Source organism: Anticarsia gemmatalis, chromosome 21 (genome assembly GCF_050436995.1).
Source record: "Anticarsia gemmatalis isolate Benzon Research Colony breed Stoneville strain chromosome 21, ilAntGemm2 primary, whole genome shotgun sequence".
NCBI classification, from domain to species: Eukaryota; Metazoa; Arthropoda; class Insecta; order Lepidoptera; family Erebidae; genus Anticarsia; species Anticarsia gemmatalis.
Window position 1 is genome coordinate 7398435 of NC_134765.1, and position 15251 is coordinate 7413685.

The 15251-nt window shown below is 35.9% G+C and overlaps 2 protein-coding genes across 13 annotated transcripts in view; one reads left to right on the forward strand and one right to left on the reverse strand.

The window, feature by feature from the left end:
- Positions 1–10: 10 nt before the first annotated feature.
- On the reverse strand, positions 11–6359 carry Atu (Another transcription unit). The gene is made up of 11 exons (XM_076128620.1): positions 6190–6359; positions 5883–5979; positions 5088–5705; positions 4781–4875; positions 4284–4463; positions 3717–3889; positions 3198–3415; positions 2673–2835; positions 2058–2273; positions 1358–1523; positions 11–1148 (listed from the first exon to the last, which is right to left on the reverse strand). Exons 1-11 carry the CDS (start codon positions 6218–6220, stop codon positions 943–945), a joined length of 2163 nt encoding a protein of 720 aa, XP_075984735.1. The 5' UTR covers positions 6221–6359; the 3' UTR covers positions 11–942.
- A 2988-nt stretch (positions 6360–9347) lies between these two features.
- Positions 9348–15251, forward strand: part of pyd (zonula occludens-like protein polychaetoid) — a 120556-nt gene continuing 114652 nt past the window's right edge. For 10 of the 12 annotated variants that reach the window (XM_076128525.1, XM_076128528.1, XM_076128533.1 and 7 more), the window contains exon 1: positions 9348–9656. In XM_076128525.1, the coding sequence (XP_075984640.1) occupies positions 9365–9656 (292 nt within the window). In that variant the 5' untranslated portion in view covers positions 9348–9364. The remainder of the gene's footprint in view (positions 9657–15251) is intronic. The other 2 variants (XM_076128540.1, XM_076128541.1) reach the window with 1 other exon arrangement.

Below are 15251 nucleotides of genomic sequence, written 5' to 3' on the forward strand. Positions count from 1 at the left end.
ACAGTTATTGAATACTTAACATCTATATTTACAGTCAAGTCCTTATATAAATTACAAATCGTGCGTCACAAAACAAAAAATACTTGTCTCCTATAAAGTATATTACATAATACAATGTTTGCAAACCAGTTTCCATCAACATTATTTTATGTAAAAAATAGCATCCAGTCAAATCAAAGAAACAACTCGCAGATATCTTTATCTAGTAGTTGGAACAATAATATTATACTGTTATCATATACTATACGAAGATTAACACAATCGTTATTGTCATTATGTCAAGAAAACCAATGTAAATAATATACGATCGCGTTAATCCTCGTATAATAAAAGACAATAACCATGCAATGTGAAAGTTTAAACATAATAATATTGTTTGGAGGCGTTTCTACCCAGTTGCGCACACCATTCGGTAAACGATCTGTGGGTTAAGGAATCCATAGCGCGGACATTCCATAGATGAGTGACCGCTTAGCACACTGTTACAGTTTAATTGAACAAAGTGTCTCCAATCTTCATGCTTTGGAGAGCACGTAATAAGTCGATCCTAATTGTTGTCAATTACGATAACAGTCGTTATACGTCAGAGAAGTCGTATTTCGTATACGTACACGCCCGTATTTTTCACAAAACAAATTCATACAATCCAAACAGAAATACCAAAGTCTAGACGGTTTTATATCAAAACACTTATTATATACGACAGCTTTATATAAAAATGTATTAGATCGGGGAAAGTCTTTTCACATTATAGTATGTATGAACTCGTAATAAAATCTCTTTGGCTTCAAGTCAAATGAGTACACAGTTCATTAGGTTTCTTTCAGTGAGCTCGTGAGGTACCCAAATATCGAGCTTTTTTGTGTAGAGAAAAGATTTTATTACAAGTTCATACATACTATATTGCGAAAAGACTTTTTCCCCGACCTTATTTACAAGTGTCTATTCGCTACCGGACCCGCTGCCGGAGCCACTGGCCGAGCTATTCTGTCGAGGCGTGCGGTCCTGTGTGGGCGCGTCGTTGTCGCTGGCGTCGCCCTCGGAGTCCGAGTCCTTGAGCGCCTTGGCGCGGTCCAGGCGACGAGCGCGGCGAGTCTCCACGTCTGACCCGTCTGATTCTGATGAGTAGATCGCTGCGCCTGCACTCGCTGTAAAAACAAAACAAATTTTTAAAATATACAGAAAAATTGTGACGTCACAGTTCAAATATTGAAGTGTAAGTTGTAATAATAATGAGTTAAGTTACCGTCCATTCGGAAAGTAGATTATAACAAAACAAAAACGATACACAGCAACAATATGAGTAAATATTAGCTTTCCGGAATATAGAGACTAGAGTTTGTCACATTAGTTATACCTTTCTGCCCACTCTTGTATTTATTCTTGATGGCAGCAAGTGAAACGCCACCTTCATCTTCCGAGTCGTCTCTCTGCGCCGCGGCCCCGCGGGCGCCAGTGCCGCGACGCTTGGGACGAGTGGAGGCGCGGGAACGCATCGCGGCACGGAGCTCCATCTCTTCTTTCTGTAGCGAATATTACATTTATATGAGTTTTTATGACTACCCTACTTTACAACGAAAACTGTGTAGTTCGAATTGTGTTAAAACTGCAGTTTTTATTCTTATTTTTTTCCATTATGAACTGTAAGCATTATCCCGAAAAAAAATAATGTTACGTTACTAGTAGAATATTTTCATTACTCAATCACTCGACGCTTGCATTTTTACTACCTACATAAAATAATATCTTCTTATCAATCTAGTGATAGGTGAGCATACTCAAAAACTAGATTATTATTGCAATGATTTCTAGAATGATCACAATGTTCACCTGTATAATAGAATACGGGAATTAACGCGAACAAGCATTTTACCTTAATATGCCTAACGTTTCGGCGCAGGTTGCACTCGCCGTGGTCGCAGGCTGACTGCTCGCGTTAATTCCCGTATTCTATTATACATTAAACATGCAACGCGAGAGTTTAAAAGTTATGACAATGTTCACCTATTATTAAAGAAACAAAAAATTCAAAATAACTTGAAAATAACTGCACATACCTTAAGCTGATACTTCCTATCAGCATCAGGGTCGGCTCCGACTTGCGACAGTATCTTGATGGCGGAGGTCTTGGTGGAGCGGTCGGCGAGGGACAGCGTCATCTTTCTGTGCGTGAAGGACTCGGTGCTGTGCGGCCGGAACGACAGCTTGGTGCGGAACACGGCCTGGCCCTGCAGACCTGTGCCTTGCCGCACGAACAGGTGGTTGTGGTCGCCCTGGAGGAAGGAAATAGATTTTTAGAGCGTGTAAAGCAACTATGCTTTGAAGTTTCTGGATTTAATATAGACAAAAAGCGAATGGTTTGAAATAAGACCAGTACTTATCCAGTTCTATCATTATTTAACGGTAGCAGAATATGGTCATTTAAAATAGATTTTTAAAATAAATTTTCTGTATAAAGGCGGACTTAATGCCAGGGACATATCTATCGACCTTGCAATATGTATCGTGTGGTTTCGACATTTTGCAGCAAAACCAAAAAAATCTGCTTCCATTCTAAAATATACATAGAAATCACAGTAAAAGAAAAAGCATGAACCTACATATTGTTGAATACATAGCGAAAAAATAAATATATTCTAGTTTCAATACATAAAGATTCTCATTATACTCACATGTAAGGGTTGTTTATAAACGTCAAATATTTCAGAGCCGAGATGTAGCGACATGCTGCCGTCAGACCACTTCACCATGCGCGCGTTAGACTCCTTGATGGCGTTGCCTTCCTTGTCGAAGTTCGTGCGCCAACGTATCGTGTTCTCTACCTTCAGTTTTAACCTGACAATTAAAAGAAGTAACAATGTAAGTTAGTATTGCTATTCTTAACAATGTTGGGAATTGTTACTCAAGTCATATTCATAATTGTAAAAATTGTCAGCACGGTAAATTTGCAACCACGGTAACGGTAGGTATAATAGTAATCTCGGTGTTTTTTGCTCGTAAAGCATTTACTTTTTATCGCAAATTGTAAACATTAAAAAAAAGGTGTAAATGATCGTATATCAAAGTGAAAAGACGATGACGACACATATTTGTCACACAATGGTGAAGAGAAAAATCAACGGCTTTAATATCATTTTTACTTTTTTTAACTTGTGTTATAAACTGAAGATTATAGTTTCTTTGGTTTATGTACTTACCTAGCGCGACCTTCCTCATCCAGTGTTTCTTCTTCATCAATCTCGTCCTCATAAGTGTTGGGGTCGTAAGGCCTGGTCTCCACTGACAAGAAGTTGGGCAGCTTCACGAAGTGCAGCTCCTTGCCCAGCTCCGTCCATATCTTGGGCATGTCCACGTCGATACGTGTCTCTGGGATTTCTACTTCTTCTTCTTCCTCTGGCTTTTCGCGGTTCTCCTGCTACAGTGTCAAATGTTTCGTTTGTGATTAACATGTTAAAGAGGTCGATAAATAAGGGGTTTTTGTAAAATATTAAACATTTTGAATATGCCAAAGGGTTTAAATCTACAGATTTTTATTTCAAACAATATTTTTTAAGGACTTTTTTCAGACAGAGGTTTGTCTGAACATATCTGAAAAAGGCGTAACACAATTTAATTCTAGTCTAGTTTAGTTACGCTTTTATATAGTATTAATATTAATATTGAAAAATATGATAGTCCATAGTTTTGCCAATAAACAATAGTTTTAGCAAACATACCTCATCACCACTGCCTCTGGCTTCATCTCCGGACCGGCGCTCGTCCCCAGATCCTTTAGGACTGCGACTACGGCTGCGACTGCGACTACGCGACCGCGACCGTTCTGACGCCTTGTCACCTTCGTTGTCTGTACTTATGTCCGACGCGTCACCGAACAACGCGTCTGCCGTCACTGGAATAACACAAAATAATTGGTTAATAATCACTTAAAGTTTTCCATAAACCAGTAATAGTTACTATAAGTTAAAACGAAATGATTCGAGAACCTACAGAGGTGTCTAATATAATCTGTAATTTCCATATTTCTGAAATTAACAATAACACTACTATCATTCTTAAACTGGGAGTTATTTAAAACAGATTAGCAATTCTTAGGTGGTGGATATTTATGGTGTTTTTCGCTGGCGATGTTGGTACCTATGTGATAGATAGCATATAACTGCAACGTAAATTAAATATGTACTCTTAAAAAACAGCCTATCCTTCCAAACCAATCAATAAACCAAACTGAATTTAACATTTGTTTTGAATTGATTAAATATGAAAATACATAGATTACTCCTTACCTCCATCACCTTCTTTCTTCTCCTCCTCATCATCATCAGAGTCCACAATCTTCTTGTTCTTCTTCTTAGGTTTGTCGCTAGTATCTGAGCCACTGTCCGAGCCCTTCTTACGTTTAGGAGCGGCTTTATTGCCACCATCGCTTTCAGAGTCAGAGAGTACAGCACGCTTCTTTTTGTCTCCTAAAAACAAGATATTCATTAAATAATTGTTTGTAATACATTGCTAATATATAGGCAGATAATTTAACTAGTGTTTAAATGAATGAAGAACTGAATGCAGAAACTCAAATTTGTTAGAAATACATACTACTTTTCAAAGCTCCCCAGAATCGAAGGCCCTAAACTACCAGGATAAACTGATATAACTGTTACTGAGCTTTTTGCCCATTTTACTGGGCTATAAGGTTTTCTGTATTAGGCCTGGAATGTCTTTAGTCTGCCACTGATGATTTGAAACATAATAATATAGATCAGGTACATAATGTGATGTTTCTTACCAATTCCTGCTTCCGAACTCTTGGAGCGTGATCGTGAGCGACTCTTGGACTTTGATTTGCTTCGGGATTTTGATCTCGAATGCCTTGAGCCTGATCTGTAAAAAAAAAAGATCTTTTATTACATTTCATTCAATATTAATATGCAACTTGATACTTAGCTTTAACATAATGTACTTAAAAATTTATGGTTAACAAAAAATATTTCATATGCTTTGTATGGAGTTTACAAATAAAATATATTTTGAATTAATATGTTATAATAACATTTGTGAATAATGTGTGAAATACAAAAAAAGTCATAACTTACCTAGATCTACTCTTAGATTTGTCCTTAGCCTGTTCATCATCTATCATCAGATTAGGTGAGTTTGACCTGCTGTCCTGAACATCTTGTCTGGCCACAGGGCTTTTAGACCTTGAAGACGCACTTCCAGACCTGGACCTCGACTTTCTGTTCTTCGGACTACCACTGGCTGATTTAGAACGAGACCTACTTTTGGCACCAGATTTGGGACTTTGTGAACGGGATTTGGGACTCTGTGACCTTGACTTCGGACTTTGCGACCTTGATTTTGGACTGTTTGATCTAGATTTAGGGCTTTGTGGACCTGATTTTGGACTTGCTGATCGGCTTTTAGGACTGCCGGATCTAGCACTGCCAGATCCAGAACGGGATCTTCTAGAACCACTTCTAGACCTTGAAGCTCTTTGCTTAGGACTTCCTGAAGCATTTGACTTGGGGCTGGAGGAGCCAGACTTGTTACTCTGAGCTGATCCTGAGCGAGATCTGTTGGACCGTGCTGGCGAGTTGGACTTGCTTCTAGATGCATTTGATGCATTGGAAGACCTTCTGGAGCGAGCTGAGCGGTTAGACTTGGGAGATTCACTTCCTGATTTGCGACTGGCTGGGCTGCGGGATACTGATCTGTAAAATACACCATTTAACTTAATAATTGATGACTTTATTACACACTCTCGAGTATATTATTAGTTATTATTTAAGGCAGATCTCAATATGTCAAACAAAACTTTTCACAATAAGAATTTCAGAAAACTGCTGACTTTCTAAATTTTTTTCAATTATGTATACAGTTATATTTACCTGGACTGACTACCCTCCTTGCCGGAGGGTGCTGGGCTTGGACTTTTACTGCGGCTCGCACTTGACCCACTATCGGAATCGGAGCCCGAATCTGTGTCTAAGATATAAGAGACAAAATCAAGTAAATAAATATTACACAAAAACATACAATTTAACGAATTTAACTTTAGAGACTTCCACTTTAGTATTTAAAAAGCGTAATACTTCTACTTTATTATTGAAAATACTGTAATTTACACGAAAATGTATGAAATATCGGTCAAAACATTTCACTTCTAGAGTTCTGTTTTGTCATCATTTTACTTACCATCTATCGAATTTCTCTTTGTTGGCGCCATTTCAACGCCTTAATTATAATTCAAATTATCACTATCACTACTCTCACATCAATATTACACTGGTTTTTTATGTTTTCAACATAAATATTGAAAATTAAAATAGGTTATGAAGTAAACGTCGAATACGTCAAACAAACAATACGCCAGAGCAAGCTACGAAGCTACAGATAAAAAATATCTAATCGGTACCGGTTAGTTGATTAGTAACTCGACTAAAATAGATTAAAGATTAATGTTTTCTAATGAATTATTGACATGACCTTTTTTACCAGTTGTGCCGTTTCTATAAGAAAAAATATATATTCGGTAGTGTCAGAAATTAATTAACCGTGTAAATAACAAACATGCAAACAGTAGATTTTAATGCCCGCCATAGTTGCTTGACATTGCTAGCGGCCACACATAGCTGGAAAATAACGTGCAATGTAAAAGCCTCTTGCAAAATGAACTTTGTCTAATTGTATTTAAGTGTAATTTGGTTTACAGTAAAAAAGTCCTAGATCTGTTTACTTGAGTGATCGGCTACAAGAAATTGGCGCCAGTTAACGAGTTAAAGTTAGATTTGTAAAATGATTAGTCACAGGACGGCTGCACCTTTACTGCACGTTGCTTATACTTTCACGCCTTTCAAACTAATTATGCAAGTTAATGTTCACAGTTTGATTTATGAATAAGTTGTAGCTGTGTGATTTACGACTTGGTGTCCAGCCAGACAAGAATAACCTTTTTCTCATAAAAAACTACTCACTTAGGTTTCTCTCTAGAATCAAACCTCGATCCTCTAAAAACAAAGTTGTTGTTTGCGCCACTGGATCTACAAAACATAACTTTGAAACAATTGAAATAATCTTAGGTACATTCAAAACCATTCGATTTTGTATACTTACCTACTTATTCGTATAAATATTTTTCGTACAAAGGAACGAGAAGATAAGTGCTATTAAAATAGTAAAACTCTGTCCTATTAAATTTTCTTGAAAGCTCTTACAAAACTATTCATAGCTCTACTTCGAAAACGTTCGAAGAGGATTAGGCTCATTTGATATTCTCTACAATAATTCCTTTTATTTTGCCTCTGTTTGAGTTCATGCTCGATCTACAGCATATCTACAACTAAATACTTAATAATTATATTATTATGCGTGATGGTGGTATTGAGCCATTTATTTCATTTTTTTATTAATTATCTGTAGTTTGTAAATATAACTTATTTATAACTTCAACGTAGTCTATTTTAAATTTTACGTGTTACTTACACGTAAAGTTTAAAATACGTTTAAAATAAATGACGTCATTTAGTTAATATAGGAACTTGGCTTATTGGAAGTATAGGTACCTTTGTGAAAGCGACAAATTTATTCTTCGATTAAAGTAAACTGGCGATGGTTAAATTAACCCATGCACTTTCAAGCAGCTCCATTGCTCAAACGACACAATACTAGTATAAAACTGGCAAATGGCCGTCTACGTACGGTTTTTCTAGTGGAATGTGATATATTTGTACCCCGTCTGGCACTGTCCCTGGCTCCCCAGGTAATCCCTCAGCCATTTATGCAGAGCTAGCCTATTTAATCTGTGTCCTGTCTAGGTCCCGGAGAAATAGGGTGGTTCTGCTTACAACCCTAAATCATGCCGATATAGGTAGTTTTAATAAAAAAATAAACCAAATTAAATATGGACATTATTGACATTATCGTGCGTTACGTTGTATTGATCATAATTTTGTTTGGTACTCACCAAGAAATGCCATGAACTTGACTTGTTTATAACCTGGTTTTTCAGATGATATAAAAAAAGAGTACGAAAAAAGGCCATTGAAAACTTGCTCTCAGGGTATTTTTTTTTTCTATTCGAATTCGAATTACGACATTCTACTCAACAATCAATATTAGTAGGTACTACTTAGTAGTAAAGACGATGATGGATCAGCCTTTAAAGGTTTGCACCTAAAATAGAAAAATATACCTATCTAGCAAAATGCCTGTTTGATGAAGTGATCACCGCTATCAGCAATCGGTCAACTTTGTTTATTTGATATTTAACAACTTCCTGTTGAATATTGATTGAGGAAAATAGATATCACGTTACTGACCGTTCTAAAGATTGATAATTATTCATTTATCGAACAAAAACTTGTTTGTGCATCTTAGATAAATATGGCAAAAAGTACCTAACTCATAGCCATTTGAAGTAAAATCTGATAAGATCACTCAAGGGTGATGGTAAAATTGTTTTAGTTTTTTACCTTGTACCTACCTATTACTTATTAAGGATCCAAATTGTGGAAGAACTAGTTTTTTTAATAATTATCCTTACTCGTTTCTTATTTCCATGACTTACATTTCTCAGAATAGGCTCAAATCAATAATTACCGAATAGGACACTTTACCGAGTGTGCAATTCCAACCCAGGACTTCACGTTACTTACGACTACTGAGTTACTAAGCCTAATGTCACGAACATTCACGCTATAAATCAAAAACAGTTCTAGTAAATGCAGTCCAGTCAATGTCAAAATGTAAAAGTGCAGTGTTTCACTTTTTATATTCTACGATACAGTTTGACCGTGGCGGCTGGCGCGTGGTTGCATTATGCAATGCACATTCACTCATTCGATACTGATGTGTTATGTGCTTCTGGGTGGTTACCGCCGCGATTAGTTTCAAATGCATTAATCGCCTGTCGAATTGGACAAAATTGATATACGGTGTCTAGTTACTCTTTAATGGGTCTGTTAAATAATATACTATTCAAAATTAAATCAGACTAATTAAAGCAGTAGATATTTATGATAGGTAGGTAGGTACCTACCTATAAGATACCAATTTCTAAACATTGATTGTCTCGTTATACCTACCTACTTAACGTTAGATCAAGGAAAGTTATTCACATATTTATTAGATGTCACGAATCGGTTAAAACATGTCACGATTTCAAACTTTAAACTCATATCACTTTCGGAAGTTCAAAACATTTGACCCATCCCTTTCATTACTAAAGCGAGGGTAAGGGACAAAAACACCGAAAACAGGCGCCTTTTCAAGGGTAAGGAGTCCAAGTGGAGCATACCTACACGCTCGCATCTGTTCCTCGTCTGAATGGGGCGATTGAATGGCGTTTTTTCAACCGTTTGTTAGTCGAACGATGGCCGCGGTCGGGGACGTTTGTGCCGGTCTGCTGCGACACAAACACATTTTATTACGAGAATTATGCGATACAAACATTCTAGATGTGTTAGTTAAAAAAGGTATATTTAATTTAAACGATTTCGAGTTGATTACCGGCGCGGCTGACAGTGATAAGTGTAATTATTTTATCGAGATTGTTAGTAAACAAAGCAGTGTAAAGTTGAATGAGTTGTGTGTTGTTCTAAGCAAGGAATGTCCGAAATTGAACAAGGAACTTCTGAATGATAGACACAGGTTCATTGTCAATGGTAAGTTCATCAAATTTTATTTTATCTTACACTAAGTTACGTTACAACATAATGACTAATCTAAACGCGATGTTTACAACTACCTACAATACAAAAGAAACAATGTTGGGAACTGAGTCAATCTTTTTAAATCAACGAAGGAGGCAGGTAGTCACGTACTTACTTAAGTTATTGAGATACAAACTTTATGAAAAATATAAGTAATTTGACACTGAGCTACAGCTGCTACTCTATTCTATATACCTAGGTATGTACATCCTAACTTGGTGTTAATTATACCGGTATAGGTATAGGTGAAATGGGAACTAGGTACACTGCAGTATATAGATTTGTAGGTAGGTGACCTAAATGGCTTAATTATCTGACCTACTTCACACCAGGCAGATGGTTTGTAAAACCTTACTAAGTAAACCACCTACATTGATAGCTAGCTAGGTAGGTAGGTACGTACAATTTGTATTGCATAAGTTCTAAAAAGACTATAAGACTAGGATAGACTATATTTGTATCATTATTTTTAAATTTCAATACAATTTTCTATTTTTTTATTTCATTCAATACCATGTCTAAAGCTAAATTCGACTCCTATACGGTACCTAATACCCAAATATCACGTGGTAATGAGAGGTAAATATGACTGGAATGCACTCGATCAAAGTTATTAAGAAACTACCATGTAACTACTGACAACTGCTGACGTTAAACACCATTAAATCATGGTCAACTCATAGACAAGCATGCCGATGGGTTCACAAAGCAAGTACCAGAATAAAATGTAGGTGTCATTATATTTTTAAGTATACCTCGAGGCTACCATTGAAGAATTACTTGGCAGTCATTTGCTCGCTTGCTTTACAAAATCACTATAGCCCTACAACTTAGTAAAGAGCCTTGTATAACAGATTTGCTGCTGGCGGAAGAATACAAAGTCCAGAATTTAGAACATCAGTGATTCCATGCAGCTGACGGTAGCCTGTTTGATACAGCCACTTTACACAGAATTATTAATTAGAATCTAAATAAATTGGGCATGCCAAGGCTCATTACTAAGTTGTCAGCCTATAAGAGTTATTGGCTCTCTCACTTTTCGGAATCACTAGGCGTTAGGTGCCTGGAGGTACGCAATAAATTGCTGTGGACCACTAATGAAACGAACTACTTAGTTCTTCGTACCGTAGTCTAATTGGATGCTACGTTTTACTGTGTAGTGTGTGGTTACTGGGTACCTACTACAAATTTATTAGCCTATTTCTATTTAGTACGTAGGTAAGAAAAGCTTCTGAAATTAGTGTTTTTTCTTTAGGGTTCTCTCGTTACTAATGCATGGCTAAAACACGATAAAAAGCATGTAACGATCATACTACTCTTTAGTACTCCCTACAGTCTCTACTCAAGTTTTCAGCTCTTTCAACGAGATGCTGTCTCATCTTAAAAGCGCTTTTTCACATAGATTTTACGACATTGGTCCAAATTCCAATTTAACACCGTTGATACAATAGACGTGGAACTTGCCCTTGATCCATCAAGAAGGTAGGTAGGTAGGTACCTACGTGTAATAAAAACTAAGCAACATTATCAGCCGGTTTCATATGACGCATGCATGACCACTTACAACACTAAACACTGATTAATTATCTTGTACGAAGACCCAAATTATTTGTAATGGCTGTGAACTGTGGCATCAAAGAAAAAGAGCGAATATTAGCCAAATTACTGACTAAAGAATAAAAAATAAACGAGCATCTTCAAAAACAGTGTTGTTAGTGATAATGTCTACCAAAATGCAAATGGCGGTCCCTTCTAAGGTAAATATCTAAATATCGTTTACTTTTCAAATGTAATCTATATAGGCCATATCATTCTCATAGTTATCGATTTCGTGACCAATAAGGTGGTGTTTAAGTTGCGCTACATTTAAATTAGTGCATAAGTACTGTCATGCAGAATATAAACATAGCAAAACTTAAGTATCTTATAACAATAGTCGACCTAGAAACGAAACGTCATCACGAGCTCCTGATGACCAAAACTCTTACCGCGTTGACAATAGCTAATTCTAGTCATAACCTAAATATCAGAGAACGCTAAACAGCTAAATGACATGTCTAGGCATTTGACTGAACGGTAAAAGCAATCAGTAACAACAATAGCCGAAATCTGACAAAGAAACGGCCGACTCGCACGAAACATCACCAATTCGGAATTGATTGAAAAATTGCATGACCACCGTCCAAAAGGGGGAGAGAATAAATTGTTATGAGACAATAATTTGTTAGTTCACAAGGATAAATGGGTATTTAAATTTGGCATTCAGACTTTATTCCATTGTTATAAGGATTAAAATCGAGTAAAACTGTTTCACGGTGTGAGCTAAGGTTGTATAGTTGATGCGGGTGCGTTCGGAAATTGACCCCGCCTATGTGCTATGGGAATCAATCCATTATTGAGCTGCTTGGTTATTCATGTAATTCCAATGTAACCACAATTACGTCCCAGAATAATACGACAATATAATTATTGTGTGAAATGTTTGTTTCTATTCAATACCAAATTGTTAAAAGTCGTCGACCTATTTCTATCTTACCAAGTGACTTCAGATAAAAAGAGTTCATTTTCTAAAGAAGCCTTAGCAGAAACTAAGCTCAAAATATTTTTCAGACTTTGCTTTTAAAGCTAAAACAAACATTCTTCAAAACAACAGTCTTACAAAATCTTAGAACCAATCAATGACCAGCATTTAAGTCTCGAACTAATTCATTACCCCTCGAGAAGTACACTTCCCGGAAAAGACTTCTACATGCTAATCAAAGATAAACAAAGGGCCTTTGAACAATGTAGAATATTTACCATGACTATGTCACACATCATCCTTGATCTTATTATAACTGTTCGTTACATATGGTTAGACACAGCATATAAAAAACAATGCAAGAAAAGAATCGAGAGCTTACGTTTATGTAACCGTACCGCACTGGTGTGCAAATCAAAATAGGTAGTATCTGTTTGATACCGGGTCCTCAACTACCACCATGCCAAATTTCATTGAAATTGATTCAAAGACCTTAGAATAGAGTCTTCCTATTTTTTGTATTAGGTACTTTAGAATGACAGAAGTCCTGCCATGATATTTTAAATATTCATCCATCAATAAGAGAATTAAAGTAACTGGGATTCTTAACGGAGAAAAGTAAACAGACCAAGAAATACTTTCCATAAACGAAGTCGCGTTCAGAAACGAGTATGTAAGTAAAAGAACAATGAACTTGATACCATTCCAACAATATAGTTCTTGGAAGTTTACAGTGTTCTGCAATTCTGAGAAGTCGTTAGCTAGTGTAAACGTTGACAAAAACCGGGGATTGTCTCGTTCAACTAACGTTCTAAAGAAATGTATTTAGTCTAACAGTAAATACAGTATTAGGCTTTGAATCATTGCTCTTACGGGTTAAAGAACGAACTGAATGAATGAATAAATTACAGTTCTTTATGATTGCGTTGTTCACAAGCTTGTCTCTGGTTACATATTTGAAATAGAACGATTAGATTTTTCTTGACTTATTGGCATGATTTTGACCGGCACTGGAAATTGTGAATTTATAATGTCCGAACTTAAAATTAAAGCATTTTTATTTTAGTGGACTAGTTTAAAAGTAATAGTACCTACCTATATATTCTTTTTATTCAACTAAAATCGAAATTACTTTCTTTGCTCAGAATGAAAGATTGGCGCCTGAAAAACTTCTTTAAATTGTATTTGAGTTCAATCAGCATTGTCAAAGACTGCGCTTGAAAAATGTAGCGCCATTTTTAAGACTTTTTTGTGATTTTGGCATTAGCAATTAACTTAAATCTGTGTCAACGTTTTTATTCTATGTTTTATTATAATTTTTATTTGCTGCACTAACAGGAAAATCTGCGCGCCAATAATAAGATGTTAATAATGATTTGGTTGCGTAATAGATTGTAATTTAATATGCATAGGTAGGTAATCTAGAACAACACCTATATACTTATTATAATTATGAAGAAACGTAGTAGGTACCTACATATTGTAACAAATTGCTTCTTGTGCATGTAAATCTAATAAGTTCTATGTAAATGCTTATGTAGTTCCTAACATTACGAACGGAATGAAAGAGTTTTACGATACATAATTTATTATTGCGTATAGGTACCTAATTGGAGTTTGATACGTTTCATTGCTTATCGATAAGGCGACTACGGAAAAAATACACATAGTTTTTTCAATTCTCATCAATAAGACGAACAAGAGAGCCTTTGTGGTCCCTTTCCTTTCATGTCATACGCCAGGATTCGTTACCGGTTCCCGTTTTACTATCATGTAACCAAACATTATTTACGAAAATTTGGTACCTACCTATTCAAATCATTTTATTCTTTCAAAAAGTATGTAATAGATAGTGGACACTGGACATACACAATATTATCCTCATAATAATGTTAGAAACATGATAAAATCTATGTAGGTATTCGTCAAATGCTTAATCTAATAACTATTTTCAATGTTTTTATACGCGTAATTAGTTAAGAAGTCTTATTTGTTTAAGTTATGAGGCCACGAGTCAATGTCAAGGTTGTATTACTGAGAGTCCGCCAACGTAGGTTAGTTTTTATTATGTTCTTACTGATATGGCGACCGATAGAATGACTGACCGATTTGTTCAGATTTGTTGAACAATAAATAACTAATTAGACATCAAAGGAGAATAATAAAAGTGTTTTGGAATAACAAAGTCTCTTCTCTCCAAATCTATACTAATCTATACTAATATATAAAGCTGAAGAGTTTGTTTGTTTGATTGTTTGTTTGAACGCGCTAATCTCAGGAACTACGGGTCCAATTCGACAAATTCTTTCAGTGTTAGATAGCCCATATCGAGGAAGGTTATAGGCTATATATCATCACGCTGCTACCAATAGGAGCAGAGTACCAGTAAAAAATGTTTCGGAAACGGGGAAAATTTTGACCCATTCTCTCTTATGTGACGCAAGCGAAGTTGCGCGGGTCAGCTAGTCTCTAAATAAGGGAAATCCTCCCTTTAAATTTGTTGAAAAGAAACTCGTAATTTTCTGTTACTTAAGTTATTTATGAAACTGTCGTATCTATAGGTTGGAAGGGAGTACATATTATTATATGAAACTTTCCCGAAAAGGTTTATACGAATTGTTACTTGTAAGTATGAGTTTGGCAGGTCAGCTACATGTAGAGAGTAGTTTATCTTCTTCATCATCAAATTTCAATTCTATGCATAGCTGATTCGGCTTATTTCTGTCTATGAAAAGTTTCTCTATCCTATGTCAGTCTCATCCAGTCACCGCATTTCCTAATACCATCAAACTAGTTTAAAGTTCTTGGTATACTTCAAGTTTGAACGATATTTCGCAATAATGAATCCTCAAGTAATAACATCTGAGCACTGCTCAGTGCCAAAATATAAAAACTTATTTTTAGTTTAAGTAGTCGGTATAAAACCTCTAAAACACGGCGATGGTTATCATAAACATAAAACTTTTAAATTAGCCGAGTAATTATTATGATTACGTGTTAAAACTTAATTGCACTAACGTAAAAAA